The sequence below is a fragment of the Artibeus jamaicensis genome, unplaced genomic scaffold (genome assembly GCF_021234435.1).
Source record: "Artibeus jamaicensis isolate MK-2021 breed Jamaican fruit bat unplaced genomic scaffold, CSHL_Jam_final contig_332, whole genome shotgun sequence".
Taxonomy (NCBI): domain Eukaryota; kingdom Metazoa; phylum Chordata; class Mammalia; order Chiroptera; family Phyllostomidae; genus Artibeus; species Artibeus jamaicensis.
In genome coordinates, this window is record NW_026521788.1 from 8,995,288 (window position 1) to 9,012,518 (window position 17,231).

The 17,231-nt window shown below is 36.0% G+C and overlaps 1 protein-coding gene across 1 annotated transcript in view; it reads right to left on the reverse strand.

Moving 5' to 3' along the window:
• Positions 1-17,231, reverse strand: part of PCDH15 (protocadherin related 15) — a 789,434-nt gene that overhangs the window by 184,328 nt on the left and 587,875 nt on the right. The window contains exon 19 of the mRNA XM_053663991.1: positions 1,543-1,848. Coding sequence (XP_053519966.1) covers positions 1,543-1,848 — 306 coding nt within the window. The remainder of the gene's footprint in view (positions 1-1,542; positions 1,849-17,231) is intronic.

The following is a 17,231-nucleotide window of genomic DNA, read 5'->3' on the forward strand; positions in this document are numbered from 1 at the left end:
AATCAATAAAACAAACAAGCAAGCAAAATATAACCAGAGACATTGAAATTAAGAACAATCTGACAGTAACCAGAGAGGAGATGGGAGGGGATAATGGGGGAAGAGGGTGAAGGGATTTCAGGAGCAACTATAAAGGACACATGGACAAAACCAACGTGGGGTGGAAGCAGAGGAGGGAGGTGGGGATGGCTTGAATGAAGGGAGAGTGGTGGTGGGGGTAAATTCAAATAACTGTACTTGAACAACAATAAAATAATTTTAAAAAACAACCACAAAAAGTCTTTCTTCCTCTTTGCTTGAAGGACTCTTCCTCTTCAGGTCACCCTTCAGAAAGCAACTTTCTCCAGGAAACATCCTCTTTGATCTAAAGATTAGGTTAAGAGCCCCACCCTTGATCTCCTAGGCCCCTCCCATTGTGAACCTCTAGTTTAATCACCAGTTTATTTACCCATTTACTACATCAGACCAAAAACTCCATAAAGGCAGCAAATCTATCCTTTTCATGTTTGAATCCTGAAAGTCTAGTATAGGAGTTGATATAAAACAAGCATTGAGAAAATATGCTTGCTGATGAATGAATAAGTGAGATAAATAGAAGAATAAATAAGGAAATAATGGCCCTCTTCCTGGTCAGCTTATGTCACATTTTTCATATGTATTGCTGTTTAGAGTCAAAATATTTATTGAGTTTAATTATGAAAGAATCCATGCCAACAGAATTTAAATCCATGCCAACAGAATTTATGTTCTGGATTGCAGGTCAAGAAAGGGCTAGAAAATTTTTTGTTCAAAATATACTTCATGTATCACCTGTGCCAGAAGTAAAGGGGTAGTTGCTAAAAATGGAAATTTCTGGTCCATCTTAAACTTCTGAATCAGAATATGAAGAGTTTCTGGTAACAGCACAATTGAGAAATGAATAAAGGAGACTTTATTCATTTATTCATGGGTATGAAGGCACTAATGAAAAAAAGGAGTTAGAGTTGTAGAAGAATGTCAGTTATTTATTAAAAAACCTAAAATAAAACCCCAAATAGTACATATATAGCAATACCCTATTTTTGTGAAGTATAGGAAAACTTTCTACATGTGTGTATGTATACATAAACATATATATGCATATTTACATATGCATACATTTAACATTTGCCTGAGCACAAAGATAAATGTGACAGAATGAACATAAAAGTATTAATACTGAGCATTTTAGAAGTAAAAGTGGGAATTACTGACTTTTTATAGACTATTGTATTGTCCATTGCTACTGTAAGTATGGAGTATTATTATTTTTAATATGGAAAAAATTATTTAGATGTGTTATTTAATTTTTACAAATGAAACCTTTCACCCTTTAATTTTTGGTAGATCCCTAAATGTAGAGTTGTTAGATTTTTAAAATGCAATATTTGAAAGATACTTATATTAATTTAACTGGGTGTTTTTTTGTTTTTTGTTTTTTTTGATTTCTTAAATCTGTCTACCCTATCTTAACAGCTAATCTCATTATGTGGGATTCATGAAATTTATGCTTCTTCCACACACCTCTATTTGAAGGAAGGAGGTCCCAGCTGGCAGATTCTCTTCAACGACAACAGTATATGTTGAATTGGTGAACACAGGGCTATTATCATCAATGTCCAAAACTCTGATGGCCAGTGTTAGCGTTGAATGACGAGGGTGTACCGCTCCATCAGTTGCCACAACCACAAGTTCATAGTAGTCCCTGACTTCCCTGTTAAGCTTCACTGTTGTGTAAATACTCCCATTGGATGTGATTCGGAAAAGATTATTAAAGTTGCCCAAACTGTAGTACACTTGGCCATTTATTCCAGCATCAGGATCAGTTGCCTAAGTGAAATTAAAAACAAAAAAAAAATCACATAATACATTTTATTAAGCCTTTTTCACATTACATGTTGTTATGTTTCCCTTCTGAAAGAGAATATTTAATGAATCATGGTGTGTTTCTAACTGAATACTCTTTTTCTCTAGGGAGAATATTAAAAAGATAATGATGATGTAATGCAAAAGCCTAGAACATGAAAAGAAATATAGCATAGTTTAATTAATATTCTTCATTGAAAATTAGCATAATATAAATTGATAGTATCATTAGCAATAACAATATTGCTACAAAAAACTCTCATTACAAAAGTACCAAATTTTTTTAATATTATAATTTGTTTAATAGATTTAAATTCTAAAATAACCTACTGAAACTTAAGGTTCTATAGATTTGTTTAAATTCAAGTACTTTTTATATTAATTTTCATATGTATGCTTAGGAATTATATGTATGTGTGTGTGTGTGTGTGTATAATCATTTAATCCTCACAATGTTCTTATAAATAAATAAAATTGGTTCCATTTTACTAATGAGAAAATTGTGACTTAAGGAATTTAATTATCTTCTTAGCATCACACAAGAAATGAGTATCTCAGTGATCTATTTTTTAGCACAATGCTTCGTATGTTAAACCACTTAATAAATATTTGTAAAACTAATGAAAGTGAAATTTAGAACTAAATCTGCTCCAAAACCCAAGTCAGAGTAAAAGTATGGTAATGATGAAGCACATACAGCAGGCTCTGTAACATTACAGTAAAATCTCAAAATGATAATTGCAAATTATGGATGTAATAATAATAATATAGTAACTGAAAATTTTAGGATATATCAATCACTTCACATCAAATGAAATGTGGAAAATTGTAGGAGACCATTTTGCATGGCATGGGCCCAGCTCACAGATAGGTTCTCCTGTGAGGAATCAGGCCTGCTATGTTCCTAGGTCACTCTGAGTCTTGCTTTTTTTGCTGAAAACCCCCTCACCTGAATTTGTGGCAAACATTTACTGCAAAATAACTTCCTAAAAACCATTCTAAACCTACCATGGGCCAGTATAACCGGTTCAACCACTCTTCCCTTTTCATTTGCAAATATCCCTCTTCTGTGATGTGATTACCAGCATCTTCTCCTTTGTTTTCTGTAAAAGGTAACCACCTAAAGCAACCTGTGCATAGGAAATGAGGACCATCATGTAATGTGCTGAGAAACCCAATAAAGGCTGGTCTGGCAAGGGTGGTAGCTTTTGCTCCCCTTGAAAGAAAAGCCATGCTGTCCCTTTTCCTCCACTGGACTGGGTAGTCCATGTGAATGTCTCATTTCATTCATAATAACGTGGACACTGTGGGCCGGAGTCCTCATCCAAAAATTTGAGAGAATATCCTTCTCATAGAATGTTAAGATCTTACTAAACCTTAATCATGATATAAATTATGACCTCTATACCATACTGTGTGTTTTGTGTTAAATAGTTCTATATTATTTTTCTTTAGAGAAACTGAAGGAAATTTAAGCAGCCATAAAAGGTTACATAGTTATGCCTCAAAATGTTGCTAAGGAAGATAAGGTACTTGGCTGAATTATGAGCCAAGGACACAATAATCACTTAATATCCACAATACTCGTCCCCTCAAGACACACACACACACACACAGAAACTATTATCTTTTTGTCTAAAATCACAGCTTAAGTAACCAGAAATATATATATATATGTATATATATATAATCCAGTAGTATAAATAGGTCTTATTTCATAATATCAACACTCTTGAAAGTTCCAATAACTTTTTCTGCCCATGGGAATTCTTATGGTCACAAAAATCAATCACTTATGTAATCAGTAATTTAAATTGTAGCGTACATAGAAGACCCTATAGAGTCCTCAGATAAAACTACTAGACTTAATAAATGAATTTGGGAAAATGGCAGGATACAAAGTCCACGTTCAGAATTCAAAGGTGTTTTTGTACATCAACACTGAAATATCAGAAAAAAGAAATTTAAAAAAAATCATTTACTATAGTAACAAGAAAAATGAAATACTTAGGAATAAACTTAACCAAGGAGGTAACATACCTGTACTCAGAAAACTGCAGGACATTGAAGAAATAAATTAAGGAAGACACAAAATAAGTGGAAGTGTATACCATGTTCATGTATTGGAAGAATTCATCATTAAAATGTTCATACTGCTCAAAGCAATCTACAGATTCAACACAATCCCTACCTAAACGTCAATGACATTTTTCACAGATATAGAACAAACATTTCAAAAATTTATATGGAACCATTAACTACCCCAAATAGCCTCAGTAATTTTGAGACAGAAGAACAAAGTAGGAAAGATCACAATACCTGATATCAAAGTATATTAATAGGCCACTGTAATCAAAACAGTCTGGTCCAGGCATAAGAACAGACACATAGACCAATGGAACAGATTAGCGAGCCCAGAAATAAAACCATGTCCATATGGTCAATTAATATTTGACAAAAGTGGCAGGATCATAACATGGAGTAAAAATAGCCTCTTCAATGAATGGTGTTGGGAGATCTGGACAAGTACACCCCAAAAAATGAAACTAGACCACCAACTTAACATCACCCACCAAAATAAACTCAAGATGGATAAAAGACTTAAATATAAGTCATGACACCATTAAAGTTTAAGAGGAAAACATAGGCATGAAAATTTCAGATAATTCCCACAGAAAAGGATACAAAGGAAAGAATAAACAAATGGGACTACACCAAGTTCAAACACTTCTGCACTGCTAAAGAAAACATCAACAAAATGAAAAGAGAACCAGCCATATGGAAAAATATATTTGACAATTATACCCCAGACTATATAAAGAACTCTCATGACTACACACCAGGAAGCCAAACAATCCAACAAAAAAAAAACTGGGCAAAGGACCTAAACAGACACTTCTCCAAAGAGTACATACAGAAGCACATGAAAAAATGCTCAGCATCACTAGCTATTAGGGAGTTGCAAATTAAAACCACAATGAGATACAACTTTACATTGGTCAGAATGGTCATCCTTAATAAATCAACAAATAATAAGTGTTGACAAGGTTGTAGAGAAAAGGGAACCCTAGTACATTGTTGGTGGGAAGGCAGACTGGTGCAGCCACTGTGGAAAACAGTATGGAATTTCCTCAAAACACTAAAGATAGAATTGCATTTTAATCCTATGATCCCACTGCTGGGATTATACTCTAAGAATTCTGAATCACCAGTTCAAAACAACCTAAGCAAGCCAATGTTCATAGGAGCACTATTTATAATAGCCTAGTGCTTGAAACAACCAAAGTGCCCATCAGTAAATGTCTGGATCAAAAAACCTTGGTACAACTTCACCAAGATGGAGGCATAGGTGGAGACGCCGTGCTTCCTCACACAACCAGGTTTAGAGACAACTAAATATTAGCAACAGAAAACAAAAGCCAGAACACAGAAAATTGAACTTTTCGGAAGTCTGATAACAACAAATTCTTCAGCCTGACCAGTAGGAGGGGCGAAACCAGCAGCTGGCAGAGTGGGGTAGCACAGGAAAACTCGATCAGACAGACTCCGGCGCGCGGAATGCAGGCGCAGGGTTGGACCTGGTGGGAAACTCAGCGAGCAATTGCGGGGAAACAGCGAGGGAGCAGGGCTGCAGGTTGACTGTGGTCTCGATCCATGCGTGGATAGACAAGCGAGGGAGTGGGTGATTGGAGGGGACCCAGCAGGCCCCAGTGGCGAATGGCAGCAGAGGGCGCCGCCATTTCCCTGCTCTGACCCCGCCTCCACATACAGCGTCATAACCCAGCGACCTAAGTGGCCCCGCCCTGGTGAACCACCTGGGGCTCTGCTCCTCACCCAGCTGCGAGAAACAGCAGAGGGGGCTGCCATTTCCCCGCTCTGACCACGCCCCCACATGTAGCGTCACAACCCAGCGACCTGGGATTCCAAGGCTCTGCTTCTCACACTTAATAGGCGTGAACAGAACAAAAATGGCTCAAGAAGATCTCAAAGCCCCAGAGCCTATAAATCTAAGCGATGAAGAAATAGCAAAACTCTCAGATGCACAGTTTAAAACACTGGTGATCATGATCCTCACAGAATTGGTTGATTATAGCCACAAATTAGATATACATATGAAGGCGAAACTAATTGAAATGAATAGAATTACACAGGAAATCAATAGTGATGAAAAGGAAACTGGGTTTCAAATCAATGGAGTGGACCAGAAGAAAGCAAATAATGGCCAAACAGAAAAGAGTGAAGAAGCAAGAATTTGAAAAAATGAGGAGAGGCTTAGGAACCTCCAGGACATCTTTAAACGTTCCAACATCCGAATTATAGGGGTACCAGAAGGGGGAAAGGAACAGCCACCAGTGGAAAACTTATTTGAGCAAATAATGGAGAATTTCCCCAATCTGGCAAAGGAAATAGACTTCCAGGAAATCCAGGAAGCTCAGAGAGTCCCAAAGAAGTTGGACCCAAGAAGGAACACACCAAGGCACATCATCATTATATTAGACAAGATTAAAATGAAGGAGAGAATCCTAGAAGCAGCAAGAGCTAAGGGGACAGTCACCTACAAAGGAGTTCCCATCAGACTGTCAGCAGATTTCTCAAAAGAGACCTTACAGGCAAGAAGGGGCTGGAAAGAAGTATTCCAAGTCATGAAATCCAAAGACCTACATCTGAGATTGCTCTATCCAGCAAAGCTTTCATTTAGAATGGAAGGACAGATAAAGTGCTTCTCAGATAAGACCAAATTCAAGGAGTTCATCATCACCAAGCCCTTATTATATGAAATGCTAAAGAGACTTATCTAAGAAAAAGAAGTTAAAAAAAACATGAACAGTGAAAGGACAGCAAACTCACAGTTATTAACAACCACACCTAAAACAAAAGCAAACTAAAAGGACAGCTAGATCAGGAGCGGAACCATAGAAATGAAGATCACATGGAGGGTTAGCAACAGGGGAGTGGGAGGAGGAGAAAGGAGGAGAAGGTACAGAAAATAAGTAGCATAGACAGTAGATAGAAAATAGATGGGGGGCAAGAATAGTATGGGAAATACAGAAGCTAAAGAACTTGAGACACATGGTCATAAACTAAAGGGGGGTAATGGTGGGGATGGGGGGTAGGGTGGACGGGAACGAAGGGGGGAATAGAACAACTGTAATGGCATAATCAATACAAATAAATAAATAATAATTAAAAAAAAACACCTTGGTACATTTACACAGTGGATTCCTATGCAGCAGAAAGAAAGAAGGAACTTCTACCTTTTGAACAGCATGGATGGATCTGAAGAGCATTAAGCTAAGTGAAATAAGCCAAATGTTGAAAGACAAATACCATTGGATCTCACCTATAAGTGGAACCTAATCAACGAAACAAACAAGCTAGCAAAACAGAACCAGAGGCATGAAAATAAAGAACAAACTGACAGTGACTAGAAGGGTGATGGGGGAGGAGGATAACAAGAAAGCAGGGGAAGGGGCAAGTCAAGGAACATGAATAAAGGGTGCGTCTAGAGTGTGGACAGTGGGATGGGGTTTGACCGGGGCAGCAGTGCAGGATTGGGTGGGGGAGAGCAAGAGGGAAAAAGGTGGGACAGCGGTAACTGAACAACAATAAAAATTATTATTGCTCAAGTTATGTTTAATAGATTTTATTTATTTATTTTTATAGAGAGGGGAAGTGAGGGAGAAAGAGAGGGAGAGAAACATCTATTGGCTGCCTTGATGGACACCAAACCTGCAACCCAGGCATGTTCCTTGACCAGGAATCAAAGTGGTAACCTTTCACTGTGCAGAATGACACCCAACCAACTGAGCCACATCAGTCAGGGCTCAAGTTATGTTTTTATTCAGGCATGTGTTGGAAGATTTATTATGATAGAACACTTTAATTTGACACGTGTGTGTGTGTGTGTGTGTGTGTCAGTGGTATTGTATATATGGTCATATATATGTCCAGCTACTTAACATGCCTCCAAGAAGATATTTCAAATATGTCTGTGTTAGTTTTTTATCATAGACCTAACAAATTGCCACAAATTTATCAGTTTACACAATACAAGTTTATTATTTTATAGTTCTGTACAACAGAAGTTCAACATAGGTTTCACCAGGCTAAAATCCAGGTATAGGCAGGGCTTTGTTTCTTTCTGGAGGCTATAGAGAATCATTACTTTCCTTTTACTCATTCAGTTTGTTGCCGTAATACAGTTCCTCCAGGTTGTCTGATGGATACCCCCACCTCTCTTCTGGTTGTCACGTGAGGACCATTCCCAGCTTCTAGAGGCCACTCACATTCCTTGGTTCATGGCACATTCCCTCCATTTCCAAAGCCAATAATGGTGGGTCAAGTTCCTCTCAAACTTTTGAATCTCTCCTCTTCCATGAGATTCTCTCCTCTTTTCATACTACGTATGAACCTCAGATACAAGCTTTGAGATATGTGGTGTAACACATATATATGCCCAAGATATAATGGCATTTGCAGAGAAATCCCCCTTTATGCATAATATGCTTCCACCTGTGTAAAATATCTCAAGCCTAACCATACTGGTCCCAGCCACCATCCACTCTGGATTAGATTGCTAAATTACTTCTTAATTATTTTCTTTCAGTTATTTCTCTTCAGAGAGATCTTTTATAAAAGAGAAAATAATAATACCTGTCCTCTGCTTAACTTCTTTCAATGATTTCCACTGCCTTGGCAGTATTTAGGGCTTTAACATAGGTTCCACATTAAATATTGCTTTCGCTGTTCTAGAATATTGCAAACCCCTCCACCCTCCAAACTTCTCCAAGTGCCTTTGCCTGTAGGGCTCTGTTATTATTCACCAGTCTAATGCCCACTCATCTTTCAAGTGTCAATTTAACATCACTTTCTCAAAGCAGTTCTCTCTGACTCCTGAAGTGAAAATTACAACCTCCTCTTATATAGGTCAATAGTTCTACATACCTGCCATTTTTATTGCCTTTAATAATTTTAGTTATATATTAATATTTATCAGTATGATTGTTCTTTTAATATTGATCTCCTTTTTTACAATGTAAGCCTTAAATAGTATGGTCTGGGATTTATGTTTTTTCTTTTTTTCACTGCCTTTTTTTCACTGCTCAGTGCCTACTATAGTGCATGGCACATAGTAGGCACACATTCAATACTTAAAGGCATAAACATATAATATTAACATATAAATGAATATATTATTACTGCTACAGAATTCTTTATTTTTGAAAGATTTTATTTATTTACTTTTAGATAGAAAAAGAGGGAAGGAGAAAGAGATGAGGAGAAACACTGATGTATGAAAGGAACATTGATTGATTGCCTCTCACACGCACCCCAGTGGGACCCAATCCATAACCCAGGCATGTGCCTGGACTGGGTATTGAACTGGAAATCTTTCACTTTGCAGGATAATGCTCAACCAACTGAGCCATGCCAGTCAGGGCTGCTACAGAACTCTTAAAATTATTTTATTCATTACATATCTATCATTTGGTTTTATTTTGGTTAATATTTCTTGATTTATCATTCTATGTAATTTTAATTTAAGAATCTCAAAGCAAACACTTTGGAATTATTCAAATTGGTTTTGGGACTGTGATTATTTTGGCATAACTACTGATTACTAGTTTATGTTGAGAAATATCATTTTTTAAAATTACATGGTGGTATTTTGTTATGATCAAAATGAAGATATGATAACAATAAATGTCTGTATACTTTCAACATTTTGTGGAATGACAGACAAAATAAGACTATGCAGGTTAAGATGGAGAATAACCATATTGTATAGAAGGAGATTGCTACATTATAGAAGTGCTGATTATTTTCAGTTTTTCTAGTGAACATATTTTAATATAATTGCTGTGTTATTTGTTCTCTCTATGTCTCAGATATCTCAACTTAAAAAAATGAAGTAGAATTATAATTTAGAATCGCTTTTCCTACTATTATACATGTCAGAGATGAAATTTTCAAACATAACAGATCATCAAGTATAACATGCATAAAATAAACTATAGCTATTGTATAATTCTCTATAACCTAGTTGCAATGCAATTTTTTTCATTCCACAGCATAAAATACAAAAAGAAGTGAATAGGCCTTATTATACAACTAATACTAGAATAACACAATGTGGTAAATACATTTGTAAAAGACGAATTAGGAAAAACCTCACGTTTGACTACAACAAATCAATTGGCGGGCTGGAGAACCGTTAGGAAACTTACTCCAATGAGACTGACACACTAAGCTGTTATTTTAGAATAAACCACTTATCATGTATTGTTTGCATCAAATGGGTATTTCCCAAACTGTTGCATTAGCCATATTTGCTCTTGGAAACTTCCCAGTGCACCTTATCTCAGAGAAGTGTTATATTTTAAAATCTTCTTTATTCACAATTATTGATTAGAACTTCTTCCATCCTTCATCTTGCCAAGAGGAAGAACAGTTTAGTGAGAAAACTTCCCTCTCTATGCTGCCTCACTCACAGAAATGGTGGATTTGGTAGAAGGAATCACATAGCACAAGGCCTCATTTAAGATTTGACTGTGTATAAGAATGTCATCACTGTGTGTTTGTTTAGCTATAAGTGCTCTTCCTCTATGGACGAGATGAACAATTTCAGCCTCACCAATATGGGAAGAGCTGTGTGGATGAATGAAATTGTGAGATGCAGCATTATCCAACCCATCTGGCTCTCATACTAAGCCTGTTAATATCACAGTTGTCCATCTGCCAGAATCCTGTATCTATCTCTGAAATGGTTTTGAACCTGAGTAATGTATAGAATACTAGTTGTTACTGTGTTCAAACCCCAGCGTGTTTTCACCATAGTTTCCAAATGAATTTAGTCAGAAACCCTTTCACTATTGTTTGGCAGAATGTACTAACACCTATGTAGGGAGCACTGGGGGAGGGTGGGAGGGGAGTAAAAGACAGAAAACTGTACTTAAACAATAATTAAATTTAAAAAGAACTCCTGTGTATTAACCTGTTGAGGGACATATTCGTTAAATACTGCTATAATTCAGTTAACAATGCTGGGATCATTTTCACATAATATTTCCACCTTGCACTTCTTGTTTTCCATGACATAGCACTCCAAAATGACTGTCTTATGTTCATAGGTCCAATGGTGTCTACTCTCAGCCACATTGGGGTTCTTAAAAGGGTCATTAGTAAAGTAATAAATGGTTAAGAAATTATAATCAGGAAAAATATAGGTTTTTCCTGATTATAACCACTAAAAGGTTGTTCTGAAAAACAACTTAAAAGAAAAAGCAATAGAAAGAGAATTAAGTGTTTGGTTTTGCTCATGACTTTGATAAAGTAACTATGGGTGTGAGTTTTCCTCAAGCTACATTTTGAGAAATGTTAGTTAATGTTTTTTAAAGAGGGAAAAAGTGAGGAGAGATGGAGAGAGAATGGGAGGTTATGTTCAAATAAATAAAGTTTAAAATCTAGGAATGTACTTTTTAAAAATGTTTCATTACTTCAGAACTTCTCAAGTGCCATTAATATTTTAATGAATAAGGTAAGATTCTTAAGAGGAATACTTTATGCAACCAGATTTAGGAATGGTAAGTTTAGAAATATAGCCTCCTTTCAACATACCTGTCAACTTATGGAAAGAAGTCCAAATCCAAACTCTTATGTATGATTTGATTCTACTCTACATATTCAGTGTTTCATACTATTCAATTCACTCTCCTTTTCGACATTTCCCTAGGACTCAACACATGCTTTTTGACATTTTTATTAGACCTCACTATGATGATTTCTTATTTATCTTAGAATTTCTAATCATTCATTTATTCTTCAAATTCTAAGCCAAATCTCACCTCTTCTATAACATTTCTAACATTTAGGGATTAATTTATGAATTGTACAATTGACGAATGTTTCCTTTGATTATTTTAGTTTACCATAAGTCTTTTCAGAATAAGACTATGTCCCATATCTCCTATTTTTTTTCAAATGTACAACTGTCTCTATTTTATAGTGGGGTGATTTGTTGAGAAAAACTATCCAAACAGATATTCAAAATGGGAACTGGTAATAAATGTTACATGGGGCATCTTCATAAATAGGGTTTCATAATTTTGTTTAAGTCAGCTGAAATGCAACACCGTGTTCAAAGTCAAGTGCACACATACACACCTACAAACATACATTTTCATCTGATTTAACACAACAAATTCACTGAATGTCTAGCTTCCATAAATAGAACTATATTTGATACTCATGGAATAAAAAATACTAATATTTTGAATATTTTGTTGGAAAATACTGTAAATATTTTAAGGTAACTCAGGAATGTATCTAATAGAGACAAATAAACCAGAATGTTTGTAAAATGCAGGGCGATTTCCTTCCTTTTCTATCTCTAAATTAAGGAGTGTAACTAGGGTCAGGTAAGTTAAGTGACATGGGCTGGCTAAGCAAGCTAGTTTCATTTCTTCACTATTATAGATGAGTGTGTATATGTTAGACAAGATGGCCAGACATAAAATCCCTTATTATCAGCAGTACTGTCAAGAAATGTGTATTGAGCCAAGGAACTCAGTGTGTGATGCTATAATGAAACCATTTATCTTCCTAGAAATCAATTAAAAGTTAATTAAGATTGTTAATAAGAAAAATCACACATCTCTTCTTCCCTTGTACTACATCAAAGCAATAAACAGTAATAGCTGCAACTTTATAATCATCTGTCCATGGTTAACACATTTTATAATATATAACTTACTATGGGGCCTGATTTGCAGCTACTAATTTGCAAATGCATATTGGTGGGGAATTGGCTGCTAGTCTGTAGTCAAAGAAAGACCTCATTGGACAAAATTGTGAATATTTGCTAAAAAAGACTTCTGGAAAACCTTAATCATTAAAATCAAAGTTAAGAGTACATTAAAGAGAACTAAATAATTACTTAAGAAAGAAATCATATCATGTGTAAGGGAATTTATTGAATAAGATTTAAAAAATATTTTATTTAAATTTTAGAGAAGGGGAGGGAAGAAGGAGGAGAGAAACACCAGTGTGTGGTGGCCTCTCACCTGCCTCCTACATGGGACCTGGCTCACAACCCAGGCATGTGCCCTGACTGGGAATCGAACCAGTGACCCTTTGGTTTGCAGGTCAGAACTCAATACACTGAGCTACATCAGCCAGGGCTTATTGAACAAGATTTAATAAATATTTGTTGAGCATAATTTTTTATTTTTTGATTTCTCCTATGTTTTTATTTTAATTTTTAACCAGTTTTTATTTATATAAATTATAGTGTACAATCAGAACACCATTTTATAGCATATCATCTTAAAAGGAAGCAAGGAGTTATATTTTTATACATTATATTAATCATGTTTTCCCCTTTTCTTCCAAGGGCTCTATAGTACACACTTTCCCATCAATAAAAGTGGAAGCCTATTACTGGGGTGCCTATCCTGGGGGCTACAAATTTTATAGATCTAAAGGTTGCCTGAATGGTGGAATGCATTGGGATAACACCTCAAATGCACACCCCTTCCTTAGACAAGTCTCTGGGGAGATTCCTTGTACATTTTTAATGATTAATTCCAATTTAAAGTACTATATATTCATACCCCTTCGGATTCATTATGTAGATATAAAATCATCTCTGTTTATTTTCACAACAACTAGGCATGTGTTAAGTACTCTGAAAACAAGAAGAAATATATCTATTAATAAAGGTGTGAATTACCATGTAGCACCAGATTAGCTGGTATGAAGCTCACTGAGACGGAGACTCGCTTTACTTTTTGCTTGCCTTTACGGCAATTTGAGAGGCTGTGTACATTCTTTTCTCACCTTGAAGTGGCAACCGTGAAAGTTGTTGAGCGGAAAGGTCAGAAGGAGAAGTTGGGAAATGCATTGTTAAAGACATTACTAATAGAAATACTTTCTATTTATTTAACAACTTTATTTCTTTAAAGAAGCTGAACTATTTTCAGGGCTGTGATTATCAGTGTAAAAGAAGAAAAGCAATTTAGTGACTCAAGATTTTGGTAAATTTTTCCCTTCTCTACACAAATGTTTCATATTCATTACTGAACAATGGCAAGTAGACTCACAGGCTGGATGGTAACAGCTGCACTTGAGCTCAAATCATTAAAAACATACATAACCAGACTAAATAGTTTTTTTATTAAATGTTGGAACTCTCATATATTTAATCCTTGACAATCTAGAAAATCTATATATAAACTCTCTCCAGTTTAAAAGCCTAGATATTTCCCTTACTATTTGCTTTTAGTGAGTCCATCACTCTCAGCTTCCATCTTTCATCTGAAAAATGATTAAAATAAGTATTTATCTCACTATCCCAATAAGGAGTGAACACATTTAGCAGCATGCCTGGCCATATTAAATAATCAATAAGAATATATGTTTATTGTTAAGGTGATAAATATCTACTTAAACACTTTAAAAAGCTCTATTCTGTCCTAAAGTACTTTTAAAATATTTTTTATAGAACAAATCACCCTATTTTTATTGAACTTATTTGTACACCTTATTTTCTGTATGATCATGTTTAACCTGGCATACTGAATCTATTAGGTTTTACTAACTTTGTTGTTGTCAAGATTTTTTTGAGAATTTTGGTTTCTGTATTTATTACAACCAATTCATTTGTGAAAGATCATTAATTAAACCTATTCATACAGTGTTTTCAGTATAACAAATAAAAATATAAGAACAATTACATGACCAGAGAATAAATGAAAGAAAGGATAGATTGCTTTAGTTACTACAAGTAATAATGATGGAGACTTGAGGCCACTGAAACATAAATTTAGCTAGTATTAGATACATGATAAAGAAATTTCTATAAAAAAGTGCATCTGATGATTTAATGCGTATTGCCAAACTGATAAATGATTACAATGTCTGGACTAAAAAATATCAGTTATATGATTGGAAAAAAAATGTATTCTATTTGAAAGTACAAGAGAAGAGCTGATAAATTCTAGTTGCATTTAAAGTTATTTTGCCAGGAAACATGCCCTGCCTGGTGTAGCTCAGTGGATTAAGCATGGATCTGTGAATCAAAAGGTCCCCTAATTGATTCCCTGTCTGGGCACAAGCTTGGGTTGCTGGCCAGGTCTCCAATACAGGGCGCCTGAGAGACAACCACACATTGATATTTCTCTCCCTCTCTTTTTCCTTTCCCTCTCTCTAAAAATAAATAAATAGCTCTGGCTGGTGTGTCTCAGTGGATTGAGCACATGACTGAGAACCAAAGGGTCACCAGTTAGATTCCCTGTCAGGGCACAGGCCTGGATTGCTGGCTGGGTACCTAGTCTGCATCCCTGGGGGTGTGGGAGAGACAACCACACACTGATGTTTCTCTTCCTCTCTTTCTCCCTCCCTTCCCCTCTCTAAAAACAAACAAATAAATAAATGAATAAAATCTTTTAAAAAAGAAAAATAAATAAATACAATCTGAAAAAAATAAAGTAATTTCACCAGGAAAAAAAATGTGAGTGATCTTGACCTAATTACAGATTGGAAGGCTCTTAAAATCATTATAGTGAGAGATGAATAAGAGATATTTCACACTAAACATTTCCTTACTTGTCATAACTACAGCAAGCCATTCTTCTAAATAAGAAAAGGATAAATTCTACTAATCCATGAAATCAGTAAACAGTTTTTTCCCACAAAAAATGTTTGACAGCTGCCCATATTTTTGTCCAAAGCTATGTTTTTTTGTTTGTTTTTGTTTCTTCAGTGTTTTAAAATTATTTCCATTATATTGTAGAACAAACCTCAAGTAAACTGTACTTAAGGGCTTAGGTATTTCTGTGGGACGCCTTTTCTGACTCCCCCAAGTTAAGACAGGGGTCCATCCACTGAGATTCCATCATTCTCTTGTTTATTTAGATCTATAACATGATGCAATTACCTGCTTACCTTTATGTCTCCTACACTATACTTCCAAGATTTGAGGACAAGAATCATGTACTACTTGTAGCTGACTTGAAAGCCTATTATTCAAAAGTATACAATGAATATTTACCAAATAAATGCTCAATTAAAGACTTACCTTTATTAAGTAGTAGGTGCCTTAATGAATGTTTTTTGAACCTACCAATAGCCAAAGCAATTACTCCTAGTTACACAATAAATTACATTTTATCCTAACATTCAAGACTCTTTGTGACCTTGTTCTAACCAATCTTTATGCACTAATTTGCCACAGCAAACTCTGTGTTTTAGTTGAAATAGTTCATTTATTGTATCAGTCATCTTTCAGACAACTCCAAAATCTCAGTGGTTCACCATCACTGATGTTTACTTCTTGCCCACACAGTGTCCGTTGTGAATTCCATGAAGCTCTACTTTTTATCAGCTTTACTCCAGGATGGAGGCTGAAGAGGCAGCATCTATAGAAACAGGCTGTTCATGTGAGCCGTAGCTCTTAATGCTTCTGCTTGGCAGTGGAACATATCCTCTACACACCCACTTCATTGGTCAAGACAAATCTTGTATGATCAAGGCTGATATCCACCATTAGGTGGTAGGTAGCAGCTTCTCACAGCGTGGGACAGCCCAAAATTGGGAACATCAGATAGTCTACCACCCTCACTGTCCTTGAAATGCACCACGTTTCCTTCCCTCCTCATAGTCTTTGGTTTCTAAGTCCTTCAAAACCTACTTACCTCGTCTTCTTTCTGGGAAGTGTTGAGGTCCAAAACAGATGTTGAAAAGGGACAATTCCGAATGAGCCCCGGATAAAGTTAGGCTGACCAGGAGCAGGGAAATCTTTACTTCCTAAAAGGGCTAACTGCCAATTTCCCTAATAAGCCAATGGCAATCAGCTGTTTAGAGCCAGCCAATAGCTAACAGCCACATCTGCTTCTGTTCAAAGCTTGCTTGCATACCCCTATATAAGGACATAGCTGTAAGCGCCGGGGCACGGCTCTCATCTGCAGCTCTCCTGAGCATAGTGTCCTCAGACACTCAGAGAGCTCGCCCCTGCGCAGGTAAAACTTGGCCAATAAAGTAACATCTTGAAAATTCTGAAAGTCTCCGAACCTCTGTTTCTCGTGAGGGTGGGTGCAACAGGAAGTATCCTCTTTCCATCTAACCTCTGACCCTTCTTGCACTAGGCACGAGCCATTTTTTTTCTCATATATGATGCTCTCATGAGTTATCTTTTTTTAAAATTAATTAATTTATTTATCTTTAGAGGGAAAGGGAAAAGGAGAGGGAGGGAAATATCATTGTATGGTTGCCTCTCGTGTGTCCCTTGCTGGGAACTGGCCTGCAACCCAGGCATGTGCCCTGACTGGGAATTGAACTGCAATCCTCTG